The sequence below is a fragment of the Artibeus jamaicensis genome, unplaced genomic scaffold (genome assembly GCF_021234435.1).
Source record: "Artibeus jamaicensis isolate MK-2021 breed Jamaican fruit bat unplaced genomic scaffold, CSHL_Jam_final scaffold_1964, whole genome shotgun sequence".
NCBI lineage: Eukaryota > Metazoa > Chordata > Mammalia > Chiroptera > Phyllostomidae > Artibeus > Artibeus jamaicensis.
Genome location: NW_026522030.1, coordinates 44,054,259 through 44,068,176, shown reverse-complemented (window position 1 = coordinate 44,068,176; position 13,918 = coordinate 44,054,259). Strand labels below are relative to the sequence as shown.

Here is a 13,918-nt window from a genome sequence, read left to right as displayed (position 1 = left end):
CAAATCAGTACTTGAGCTTTCCCTTTGTCTTATTTTTGTATTTCTATCCATAGAACTTTTCCAATTCATTGTGCAACTGTTACCTCAAAATGTTAAAAAAAAATAAGTACATATTTCTAATCCAGGTCTCCTTCCAAATTTTTCTTTTCAGCTTTAACATTTTCCCCCAATGGTGTCACCATCGTTTCAGCCTAAGTATATGAAAGTCACCTGTGACTTTTATACTTTTGATTCAGTATATACAGATTGTCCCAATGTTCATTGCTGAATCTCTGCTACTCATTTATGTTTTGAATGAATGAATTTGAATAATATGAATGAATATTTTCTTAATTAGTATTTATTTTTCTTTCTTTTCTACTGATTCAAAACAGCTCTTTCTGCAAACTCCTGTTTTAAGTTCTTGACAAAAGAGTAGTCAGATGTTATAGAGACATTGAATTAAGAAGAACTGAAAAATATCATAGCTAGTATATAATTTGTGAAAACTGATTTCATGCAAATACCAGGTTAACATGTGAGTGAAAGGTGAAATGGACCAGCAGTTTAGACTGTGACTCTTTTCAGGGGTAATGGTTTGTTGTTAATATAAACTCCGATATGTTTATATGCCAAAGGCAACTAGCAGGTTTAGGTTGAAGATGCAGAAGATAATTAATGAAATACAAAATCTGAAAACCTATATAGTGGGGTCAGTGTTTGATCAGAGGATGAGAGGTACATTTTTTACAGCATCTGAAAGTTGCATTTAGATAATTTTGTTTGGATTCAGATAATTTTGTCTTTTGAGAAACCGGAAGTTAGTGAAGCTCTTACTTAAAAACAACCATTTTCTCTGTGAAATAAGCAGTGGGCAGAGTCAGCTGCCAGCTGACAGTGAATAGTGGGGTAAAATTTTTCAATGATGATGGCATTTGCAGGTAGGAACTAGATTTATGGGGGGATGACTTTGTAAGTTATATAAACGTCTAACCCCTGTGCTGTTCACCTGAACTAATATGGTATTAAATGTTAACTATAATTGAAATAATGATGGCATTTGATATTTTTGTTATGGTGAACCAATGAGGGAGTTGACTTCCTTCAATGAAGTCATCTTAGACAGGGTTGAGCCCAGTGTAGATGGCAGGTAGACAACACAGACTTCAAGGTGGAACTTTTCTGGCTGAGATGCACAAGAGGGGTTGGGTGTCTGAGCCAGAAAGATAATTGGTTGAAGGAAATAAGAGAAGAGGTTAGTCATATATATATATGATGAGTCCCAACTAGTTATATATGTGAATAGCTCAAAGAGGCTGAATTATGTTAGAGCAAATGAAGGAATCAAACAAGGAACTAGAGCTCTGGATGAAGATGAGTTAAAAATACAAAAGCAATAGAGAAACAACTGGGAGAATAGAAGGTAAAGAGGGTCAAGTAGGAAATAAATTTATTGGTCTGTGATAAATGCTTATTTTGTTAAGTGTGAAGACTTCCTTTTAGCAAAAACTCTTTTGGGTATCCAGTGTATATAGTTGGAGATGAAAGCAGTGGTTCCCAAACTTTTATGATCTGACTTCTAACCAGAAATATTTTTAATAGGTACTTCTAATATATTTATAAATCATGTATATTATTTATATACTATTATGTTTTATATATGGCAGAACATTCTAAAACATTAAACTTGATACTTAAAATGTGAGATTAAGCATATTTTAAGTAGTCTTAGAATATTAATATTATAATAAGTTATTTTTGGTGAGTGCATTATGATATTTCATTTGTTTTGAAAATCTTCATTTAATACTTGGCTGTAGAGCTATTATTTGAAAGGCCTTTTTTAAGTTAGATTTATTTTGGCACTTTTTAAATTTGGTACTTATTTATTTTTTAAGTTAGATTTATTTATTATCTGACATTTTATTTGAAGGTAAGATGTACTATTATTTTATTGCATTTTATTACCTGGTCTTAATGACTTATAGTTCAGAGTTTATAAAAATATATAAATCCAGATGGAAGAAGGGCATTGCAGGTGGGGCTGACTACATGAAGGTTATGTACCAAACATGCAAAAGTTTTTGCTGAAATTTACCTGTAAAAGTTCTGTCTTCCCTAATTTCAATCAGTTGCTCTGGAAAACTAATACTAAGGTTCTGCTGTGCTGCATAATCTTCATTTGCCCCTTGAAATCTATTCTCCACCCTGTGCACTATGTTCCAAGAGGGACTGCCTCAATTGGTCTGTCTTATCTTCTGGCTTCTGATTGGGGTCAGTCACTGACAGGAGGATAGGGAGGTAGGGATATTTATTCTAACAGCTTTCTCTTTGCTAGGCTGGTTGTCAGTAAATGTTCCATCATTGGGTGGCCCTCTTTTCCATTTACAGCTTTTTTAGTTCCCGTAACTCTTGCCTCTTATTTTCCTTTTGGGTCTAGAGTGATGATAGCTCCTTGACTAACCTGGGAACATTTTACCATCTCTTCCCAGTTTCCCTTGATTTTGCCTGCACATTCGTAAATAATGTTTTCATTAAACGTCACCTCATTTTTGGTATTCTCTCTTACCAATACCCTGAGGGCTATAGTTTCACTTTAATATTTTTAAGTAATGGATTAAAAAAATAACTGAAACACCTTCAAATATTTTTAAGCAGATTAGATAATTCTATTCCCAACTTTTAATTGTGTAGATAACAGTTTTCCTAAATGATACATATACATTATTTTGAGAACAATGAAAAAAATCACATAATAGTGGAAACTTTTCCAAACATCTGTTTTTACTAGGGAGCCAGTGTTAGTTTATATATTAACCATAAGTAAAGCTTAATATCAATTCGCTTCCTTCTTCATACTTATTTAAATAATTTTAAACAGAATTGAGCCTCAGAATTCTGAAACTTGGAATGTATTAACAACATAGAAAAGACCTTTCATGCTTTGTGTGTGTGGGGGGGACTATAAAACTCAGTAAATCAACCATAATTATTGCTTCGCTTTTGTTTGTAATTAGCAATGTTATTTTCAAACTATTACCATACTGACTTCATTAAACAATTTTCCTAATAGGCAGGAAAAAGAACTTGAATTTTAAATAGGGAGAGTTATTTTAGTATATTGTTCAATCATTGATTTATTATCTGACATTTTATTTGAAGGTAAGATGTACTATTATTTTATTGCATTTTATTACCTGTTAAATGAAATACAAGTATTTGGTTACAAATCTTTAATCAGGATTTTTTTTTTTTACTATGGACAAAATAGGTGATCAGAATTCTTCAACTTTAATTATATGTGTAAATTTAAAATGATAAACAATTTGACTTGTACCCTTCCAATTATCTGTGTCTCACACTCATACACCCACATACACACAAAAGACTCTGAAGATACAGCCATTAATTAAACAGTCTTGTGCTCCTGGAATTTTCACTCTGGTGGGGAGATTTGATTACCAAATAGATAACTATATAATGCAATGTAGTGATAAGTAATGTGAAGAAAAAGAAATTGGGGTAAACTAGAGAGTGAAGGCAGGTCCTATACTAGTTACGGTGCTCAGGGAAGTCCTCTCAGATCTGCTGGCATTTGAATAGACATTTGAATGAAGTGATAGTGCCTAACCATACAAATATCTAGGGGAAGACAGCCTTCCAGGAGGAAGGTTCAGGTGCAAAGCTGATGTGGGTGTGACTGAGAATAACAAGGAGAATTTTGTGGCCAGGACACAAAGACCTAAGGGCAGAGTGGTAAAAAAATGAGATCTGGAAAAATAGTTGAGGGTCATATCATGCTAGGTCTCATAGGCCATCAGAATTTTGGATTATATTTTAAGTGTAACTGGAAGGCTTTGAAAGAGACACAGCAGGGGACTAACATGATCTGATTACCTTTTAAAAGGATTACCTGGATTGCTACAGGTAGAATAGACTGTACATAGATTAGAGCCGAAACCAGGAGACCTGTCAGGAAGAGATTAGAATAGTCTGGGTGAGAACTTGAACTCATGCATGTACACACACACACACATTACTCATATCCATATGTATGTTTATATACATACTTGTATGTGTTGGCTAAAAACACAATGGCTCTAAGTTGTGCTTTGTTGTCTTTAACTTCATTTGAAATAATTTCATTATATTACTGCAGCTGTCATGTCAGTGTGCACTTAAAAAATCAAAATTGGTGAATTTTGGTGAAGCCATTTTAATATTGAAGATGAAAGAAGATATGTAAGATTTTTGGCATATTTTTTTATTATTTCAAGAAAGGTAGAAACAACTAAAATGCAAAAAAGATTTGTGCAGTAATAGGGAAGATGCTGTGGCTGATCAAACATGTCAAAAGTAGTTTGTGAAGTTTCTTGCTATTATTGACATATTGACCACATAATTCTTTGCTGTGCCATTCATTGTCTTATGCCTTGGAAGATGTTTAGCAACACCTCTGGCCTCTACCCACTAGGAGCCAATAGTGGGAGATAGCTGACATAACTCAAAATATCCAAATCAATAAAGTTATTGGTGAATATGAAAAACGAGTCTTTTATTTTACAGAAAAAACTAAATGGACTTTTTGGCCAACCCAAGAATTCATTTTGTGTTAAAAAATATGTTTTGGCCCTACCTGATGTGGCTCAGTGGATTGAGTGTTGGCCTGTGAAACCAAAGCATGTCAGGTTCACTTCCCAGTCTAGGGCACATGCCTGGGTTGCATGCAGGCCAGGTCCCCAGTAGGGGGCACGTGAGTGGCAACCGCACTCAAAGAGAAACTTTGATGTTTCTCTAAATCTTTCTCCCTCCCTTCTCTTCTCTAAAAATAAATAAATAAAATCTTTTAAAAGTTTTAAAAATATATTTTGTTTAGAAACTTTATTTTACATTTCAGCATAGTTACATGGACATCTTTTGTAGTGAGTACATAGAGGTTCACCTAATTTCTTATACTGGATGGATGCTATTTCATGTTGTGGGTACGTTACCTTAGTTAATTTTTCTTGTGTCAAAGGACATTAGTGCTTTCAAGTTCTTTTTTAATAACAAACAATACTATGTGTCTTTTTTTGTTACTTACAGTTGTGGAGATATAGCTATAGGGTAAATTCCTGGAAGCATGATGGGTAAAATGATATGTGCAAGTTAAGTCTTAATGATTATCACTAAATTGACTTCTAAAAAAGCTGTACCAATTTTACACACCCACTAATGTATGAGAATTTTTATTTCCTTGTTCCAACACTGAGTAATATCAGTTTTTTAATCCTTGTTGATGTGAAACTTTTCTTTTTAATTATGAATAAATCTCAAAGCATACAAATTTTAATTTCTGATAAGTAATAAAGGATATTTTAGGTTTCGTTCTGAGAAAATACTGTTGAAAAAAGTAGCTTATAATTTCATCTTTTCTACTTGTAAGACTGAATGAAATTAAACGGTAAAATTGAGTTTCTGATTTTTTTATATAACAATTTACCCATGTGACTTTCTCTTTCTCTCAACTCTCCTTATCTCCAGTGCTCTGCATACACTGTGACCTCTAAGAAAGTCATCATTTTCAGTATAATATTATTTAGTAATATTCTCTTCAATTAGTGTTGATGAAGAAGTGATTAAAATTAGGTAGTTTACCAGTAAAAATTCTGTACTAAAATGAACCCAAGTAAATCCATTCAGTATCTGTTATTGCCAGTTATCTTGTTTTCTTTGGTCCCACATTCCTTACTCTCAGCCCAATTAGCCATCATACAGATGTAATGCTATTGTGAGCAGAAGAACAATAGCCTGAAAAGTATGCCTAGATTAGCCCAAATTCTTCAGAATTTCTGAAGCCATTAATTGTGGAAAGCCAGTTTAAAAGTTCAGTCCCTACCTAAAGCTGAATTAGTTAAGATGGTATGTCCTTGTAACAGAGAAAACACATAATAGTACCACAGTTCAGTAGAACCTTGCAATCATACCAGTTGTGGGACCTAGATAACCTGAGAGTAAAATTGTTACAAAGTTATGCTAATTAGAGTAATAAGCCACCGTGAACATAGTCCAAGGTGGACAGAAGTTTGATTGTATTTCATGCCATAAAGGTTTATGTTATTGGTGAACTTTTAGCCTATTTTATATTAAAGAAAGCCTTATAGGAAAGCAGTAAAATAGACTATAGGGTCAACTTTGAATTTTTACAAAAATTCTTATCCAGCATATTGAATGCTTACTTTGAATATTGACTTGATTTTGCCATTGTAGAAACAATAATATACACAAAAAACCTTCAGAAACTCTGGCATAGTCTGCAAAGGTAGAACAAACAGTTATTTTCCCTGATGCTTTTTACAATGAATACATGTAAAGACAAACTCAGAAGTTTTTTTAGTTTAGACTTAAAACTTTGTTTAATGTAATGTTTCTTTTTCCAGTATGTATGGTTTTAAGCAGTTGTTTCAAATTTATTAAGGGGATTTATGCTTCATTAAGTCAATTGCTTAGACACTTTTTCATCAATATCTTTTAAAATAAAGTTAGTATCTTACTTTATTAATAAATAGTATAGAGTAGGGAAACATTTATGGTGAGGTTGAAGAAGAAATCTAGATTCTTAGATTCTTAGAGGTGAGTCAAAATTTCCAAATTTACAATTATATATTGTAATGCAACTTAAAATTACATATTTTAATGCTTCATTTGTTTACAATTTCTTCAAAGGATTTATGTACCATAAATTTTCTCCCCCAAAGTCTTTTCATGTTATTGTACATTTTCCCACACCAATGATAGGTAGTAAGAAATATATGCAGAGATGTAAAAATAAGCCACACTTAATTATGCTAACAGTAAACTTTTTCCATTAAAGACATAGTACTTAAATCTTAATTTTAATGCTACAGTTATATATGTATAGTTTAAATGTAGGGAAGGAACCATCACTAGTGATTTTATGAGATGAGTAAGGGAAATTAGAAACTATGTAGGCAGTATAAAAATCTGGAACATAGTTAAATAAAGTTTAAATACTTTTTATGTAGTTAGTAAAAGGAATTCTTCTTAAGATGCTGGTTAAGGGGGTTTGTTGCTAACCTAGAAGATTTGACCTTGTGAATTGACTTATTCTTCTCCAAGGCACTTGAGAGAAAAGACAACGATAGCAGTTACATCTAGAGGCTATTTTGGATTGGAGGATGAGAAGGGAACTGCATGTACTTCAACAAGGCGTCGGTCAACACCACGAAGTTTGGCAGGCTTGACAAGTGGAGTTTTTGAATCTATAATGGTTCAAGTTTTGAGACAGGAAGAACAGCTGAGAGCAAAAGAAGAAAAAAGGTAATTGTTAAAAACATTAAGTTTATGTGTTCAAATTTCCAGGAACTACTTTTCAAAGAGTAGCTGTGTAACTTTTGTGGGCCCATATCAAATTTTTGGGCCTATTTTAGTAGTGTTCCAAAATGCATTGTTATCAAAATGTGAATTTATAATGAAATATCACAATAAGATTTATTTTAAAATACAGTTTTTAATTTTAAACCAAATTATTTTGAAGCAATACCCAAAATTTTTACAAGAGATTTAAGAATGTTTTCTGGAGTTCTAGATTTTCTTTCAAACTAATTTTAAATTAGAGGGATTTTATATAGATTCGTATAGTTTTAGAATAGACTCATGGACCTTTAAAATTAGGAGAAACTCCACATATTACATAGTTCAAAATGACACACAGGTTCACCTTTGCCAGTTCCTCCATTGGTGTTAATTTTCTTGATAACTATGTTTATTCCGGGCTAATCAGGGAAGAATGTTGGTGCTCAATTAGTGTTACCTTCTAGGGTCTGGGAGTATGGACTGATGGCACTTATAAACATTTTATTTATATCAAAAGAGACTAGGGCCCAAACAGGTAAGTGAGTACTCAGAAAGACTGATGATTTTTATACTAAATCAAATCTCTGTGTTAGGAGTGATTGCTAATATAGTAGGGAGCTGCTAATTCTAATTGAAGGCAATTTATAATATATTGTTACTCTTTTCATAGTAATAAATGTAGCTTGCTTTCATGGTTGTAGGATTAACACTCAACCTTGAGACTCTGCCAGCACACTTTTTATAGTGGTGATCACTTGGGAACCTACTAGTGTGTAATAGATTGGGATGGTGGGAAATTAAAGAAGAGGAGGGCTTGTAGGAAGAAGGCTATCCTTATCTAGACCTCCACTACTGGTGTCCAGAAATAGGGAAAGGTCAGATTGTTACGAACAGGACTTAGTATCTTCCTTGATAGGGGGAACAAGGAAGAAACATAGATGAATCAGTACATACTTGTAATAATAGTCATAGTGGCAACAAGAAGTTTTTAAAAAGAGTGGTTAACATTTATGGAGCATGGCTGTTTTTGCCAGGTTTAGCTCCAAGTACCTTATGTGTATTCAACATTTATTCTGAAGCACAGAAAGATTAAGTTATTTACCTAACTTAAGGTCAGGCAGTTTTTGAGCTGTGGTCAGGATTTCAACATAGGCAGTTTGGCTCTGGAGCTTATGCTCTAAAGCAATATTCTATCCTTGTAACTTGTAAAATGATAGAACCTATCAGCAATGAACATAGAGCTTGAGTCCATGATGTGGGGAAAGATCAGTGAACTTCAGTTTTTAATGAGTTTTAAGTTACGATAGAAACATTAAAGCATCCAACTAACAATGACTAGTAGAAAACTAGAACTATAACTGAATATTTTTCTTCTCTCCCGTTTTACATATATTTATATGTGTCCACAGGTAAATAAGACATAGGGGAAAGTCCCTCTTTAGATGTCATAGTAACTATGATCATTGAATGAAATATGAATTAAGCTTTCTCTTTTGGTATAGTTTACTTTTTCTTTCAATTCTATGTATTTTACCCATGGAGTAAAGAATGAATAAAATTATAGTGAAGGCCTGTGTACCTACTACCTAGTAATTTTTTAAGAAATTAAACATAGGTATAATCAAGCTTCCCTATATTCTCTGTCCCCAAAAGAAAACACTATTCTGATTTTATTATTCCCATGCATTTTATTATAGAAATTTTTATTTTTATTGTTTATGCTGTTACAGTTATTCCTGCTTTTTCTCCATCTAGTCTCATCCTCTCCCCACCACAAACCAACCCCCATAGTGTTTTCCATATCCATGGGTTGTGCATAAATGTTCTTTGGTTAAGCCCTTCACCATCTTTCATCCTGTCCCCTACCCTTCCTTTCCAACAGCTTTCAGTCTGTTTTATGTATCTAAGCTTCTCTTACTATTTTCTTTGTTGGTTTATTGTGTTCATTATATTCCACATGTAAGTGAGACTGTATGGTATTTACTTTTCATTGACTAGCCTTATTCACTTTTCTCCAGGTCCATCCATGTTGTTGCAAAATGTAAGGGTTTCTTCTTTTTTTTCTACTGCATAGTATTCCATTATTAATTTTAACTATTCTTTTAAATACTTTGCTAGATAAAAATGCATTCCATATATTTTTCCCAGTCTGTGTCCTGCCTTTTCATTTTTTTCAGTGTTTTTGTTTAAAGATTGCATTTCTTTTTTAAAGATTTTATTAATTTTTAGAATGGGGGAGTGAGGGAGAAAGAGAGGGAAAGAAACACTGATATGTGAGAGAAACATTTATCAGTTGCCTGTCACACATCCACAACCAGGGACCTGACCCACAATCCAGGCATGTGCCTTGACAAGGAGTCAAGCCAGGGACCTTCCAGATTGCAGGGTACCCAACCCAGTGAGTCATACCAGTCAGGGCTTCTGTGTTTTTTGATGAAAAGAAAATACTACTTTTGAGTTCAGTTTTTTTTAATGTTCCGTGCTTTTGGTGACCTAAGAAATCTTATCTTACCCAACGAAGGTTATGAAAAATTTCTCCCTTTTTTCCCAGAAATTTCTAAGTTTTATTTTTTCTGGTTAGATCTATGATCCTTTTGAAATTAATTTTGTATGTGTTACTTGAGGTAAGGTTATAAACCTAAACTGATAAAAGTTTATAAGTTTAAACTTATAAATGAATAAGTTTAAATAAACATATGAATAAATAGTTCAAGTATAATTTGTTGAAAAAATATTCTTTAATCACTATATTACTTTGTATCTTTGTTGAAAATCAGTTGAACATATATTTATGCGCCTTTCTCTTCTGTTCCATTTATCTGTAGGCCAATACTGTATTGACTTGACTACTATATCTTTATATAGTAAGCCTTGAAATTTGGTAAATGAGTCTTCCAACTATGTATTTTGTTTTCTGTTTTGGTTTCCTTTTTTCCCCAAAATTGTTAGGCTGTACTAAGATCTTTGTTTTTTTGTTTGACTTTAGAATCATATTGTTAATTCTTTCAGAAAAACAAAAACCTAAGGGAATTTTGATTGAGATTATATGGAAGTTATCAATCAATTTTTAGATAATTTTTTAATTTCAGCAGTATTTTTTAGTTTTCAATGTTGTACACATTTCCCACATACTTGGTTAACTTTATCCCTATATATTTCATGTTTTTGATGTAAATTACTTTTTAAACTCAGTACAGTTTTTTGTTACTAATACATAGAAATACAATGGAATTTAGTATAGTGAAAATCACCTGGCTGGTGTAGCTCAGTGGATTGAGCGCGGGCCTGCAAACCCCATGATCACAGTTCAATTCCCAGTCAGGGCACATGCCTGGGTTGCAGGCCAGTTCCCAGCAGGGGACGCATGAAAAGCAACCATACATTGATATTTCTCTCCCTCTCTCCTTCCCCTCCCCTCTGAAGATAAATAAATAAAAATCTTTTAAAAAATCAAAATAATACTCTATTTCTACTCTGAGTTTGAAAGATTTTACTTCATGTAGCTAGAAACTTTGGTATTCGATGCATACATATTAATGATTCTTAGAGGGGTTTTTTTATGGATTTCTTATTATGAGTGTTCCTTTTTAATCTCTGATATTTCTTACATTTTTAATATTGCATGTTATCTTCACTGTTGGCTTATTAGCTATATATCATTGTTTGAAAATTATTTTTAGTGGCTTCTTTGGGGTTTTATAAGATATGCCTAAGTTTTCACAGTTAACTTCAAATGTAATCTGTATACCTCTTCCCACCCTTTGTGTTACTTTTATCATACATTTCACTTTTACATGTGTTATAAACCTCAATACACTGCTCTTCTGTGTGCTTTAAATAGTTATCTTTTCAAGAAACTTAAGAAAAAAAGTATATGATACTGATCTGTACATTTATCTTTCCCATGATGCTATCTGGTGTCATTTTCCTACTGCCTAAAGAACTTCCTTTAACACTTCTCATAATATAAGTCTGCCAGTGGTGAATTCTGAGGTTTTATTTTGCTTTATGTTTTGAAAGAGAATGATTTTGCTTTGACAGGTTTTTGGAGGGTTTAATTTTGGTTTTATTTTTTCCCTATGAGCACTGTAGTATGACATGTTTTACTTGCTTTATTTTTTTACTATAGTTTTTGAAAGCAAGTCTGCTGTTCTCTTATCTTTGTTTCTTTTTTTTTAGATTTTATTTATTATTCATTCATTCATTCATTCATTTGTGGGGGTGGGGAGAGGGAGAGAAATAGAAATGTGTGGTTGCCTTTCATGCACCTGCTACCCAGAACCTGGTCTGCAACCCAGGCATGTGCCCTGACAGGGAATCGAACTGATGACACTTTCATTCGCAGACTACACTCAATCTACTGAGCTATACAAGCCAGGTCTTTGTTTCTTTATATATAATATATTTTATTTCTCTGACTGCTTTCAAGATTTGTTATTTATTACTAGTTTTAAGCAGTTTGATTCTAATATGACTTTAGTGTGGGATTGTGTTTTTATGTATGTTGATTATTTTGCTTGGAGTTAATGGTACCAAGGAGAGTTACAAAAAAGAACTGAATTGAGACATACCATCTTTTAAAGAACTGAGCTCAAGCAGCCTCACGGAGAGTAAGCCAGTGTAACAAATACTTTACCCCTCTCTGAGCAGTTACCAGGGCTTCCTTAACTGAACCCAAGAGAAGCCTGTTGCTACAGATAAACTGTATAGTGACAGGTAGAGCATAAATCTGTATGCAAACAAAGTATTCAGTATCCACATTGATTACATCTAAAATTAACTGTGAAAACATGACCTTTCCTCCTGAAATTTACTGTAATTCTCCCTGTCCCGGTGAGTGGCACCATTGTCTGTTGGATTATGCAGGTTAGGAACTTGGGATTCATTCATGGTACCTTCTTTTCTCTAACATAAAAATTAAATCCACTCCCAAATCTTCACAGTTTTATTTCCTAATTCTTTCTTGAATCTGCCCACTTCCTTCTCTTCATCCAGTTCCTTCATCTCTCACTTAGGCTACTGTTATTTTCTCTTAATCAATTTAGGTGGCCATGCTTGCCTCGCTCTAATCTATTTTTCTCATTAAAGGTAGGATGAACTTTTCCAAATGCAAATTTCATCATGCCACTTACCTATCCCATTACTTACTGTCTCCCCAAAACAATGCAAGTACAATGGACCCTTGAACAACATGGAGGAACCAACCCCACATGTGGTCAGAAATTCACATGTAACTTTTGACTCCCCCAAAACTTAACTACAGATAGTCTACCGTTGACCAGATGCCTTACCAATAAATTGAACAGTTAATTAACACATATTTTATATGATATATATAATAATACTGTATTCTTATAGCAAGCTAGAGAAAAAATTATAAGAGAAAAAATTTTTAAATGCTGTACTGTATTTATCAATATTGTAGGTTGACATAGTCTGTTTACAAAATGACTTTTATGTCAGTACCTACATCAAGAGGAACCCCATGAACAAGACAAACAAAAAGCAAAATAGAACCAGAGGCATGGAAATAAGGAACAGACTAACAGTGACCAGAGGGGAGGAAGGAGGAGTATAAAGAGAAAAGAAAGGGGAGGGTTTAATTAAGGAACAAGGATAAATAATCCATGGACATGGACAACAGGTGGGGATTGACTTGGAGCAGGGCATAGACAGTGTAGGGAAGGGTAACGAGGAAGCATTGGGACAACTGTAATAGAACAACAGTAAAAAATGAAGAAAGGAAAAAGGTGGGATGTGAGGGAGAGAGGAAAGAAAGAAATCTCAAGAAAATGTTCCTATATTTGTATTGAAAAACATTTGCATGTTGGTGGACCCACACAGTTCAAACCTTGTTCAACTGCACACACAAAAACTTTAAGGACTGAGCCCTGACTGGTGTAGCTCCATGGATTGAGCGCGGGCCGGCGAACCAGACAATCGCTGTTCGATTCCCAGTCAGGGCACATGCCTGGGTTGCAGGTCGGTTCCCTGCAGGCCAGTTCCCAGCAGGGGACGCACGAAGGGCAACCATACATTGATGTTTCTCTTCCCCTCTCCTTCCCTTCCTCTCTAAAGATAAAAAAAAAAAAATCTTAAAAATAACTTTAAAAAAAACTTTAAGGACCGAATATAATTTTTAAAAAATATTTTATTTATTTATTTTTAGAGAGAGGGAAAGGGAAGGAGAAAGAGAGGGAGAGAAACATCAATGTGTGGTTGCCTCTCACATGGCCCCCACTAGGGACCTGTCCTGCAACCCAGGCAGGTGTCCTGACTGGGAATCCAACCAGTGACCCTTTGGTTCACAGCCTACACTCAGTCCACTGAGCTACCCCAGCCAAGGCTGAATATAATTTTTTTAATGGACAGAGAGGGAGGAACAGAGGGAGAGAGAGAGATGTGGGAGAGAAGTATCAATTGGTTGCCTCCCATATGTGCCCCAGGTAGGGATCAAACCTGCAACCTAGGCATGTGTCCTTACTGGAGACCTTTTTTTGGTATACAGGATGACACTCCAACCAACCTAGCCACCTGGCCAGGACTGAATATAATTTATAAGACCCTGCTTTCAGTTTTTGGC

General features: G+C 34.1%; 1 protein-coding gene across 7 annotated transcripts in view; it reads left to right on the top strand.

Moving 5' to 3' along the window:
- KIAA2026 (KIAA2026 ortholog) overlaps positions 1–13,918 on the top strand; it is a 149,532-nt gene that overhangs the window by 42,839 nt on the left and 92,775 nt on the right. For 6 of the 7 annotated variants that reach the window (XM_053656389.1, XM_053656385.1, XM_053656387.1 and 3 more), the window contains exon 2: positions 7,099–7,299. The exons of the other annotated variant lie outside the window; for it this stretch is intronic. In XM_053656389.1, the coding sequence (XP_053512364.1) occupies positions 7,099–7,299 (201 nt within the window). The remainder of the gene's footprint in view (positions 1–7,098; positions 7,300–13,918) is intronic. 7 annotated transcript variants of the gene reach the window in all.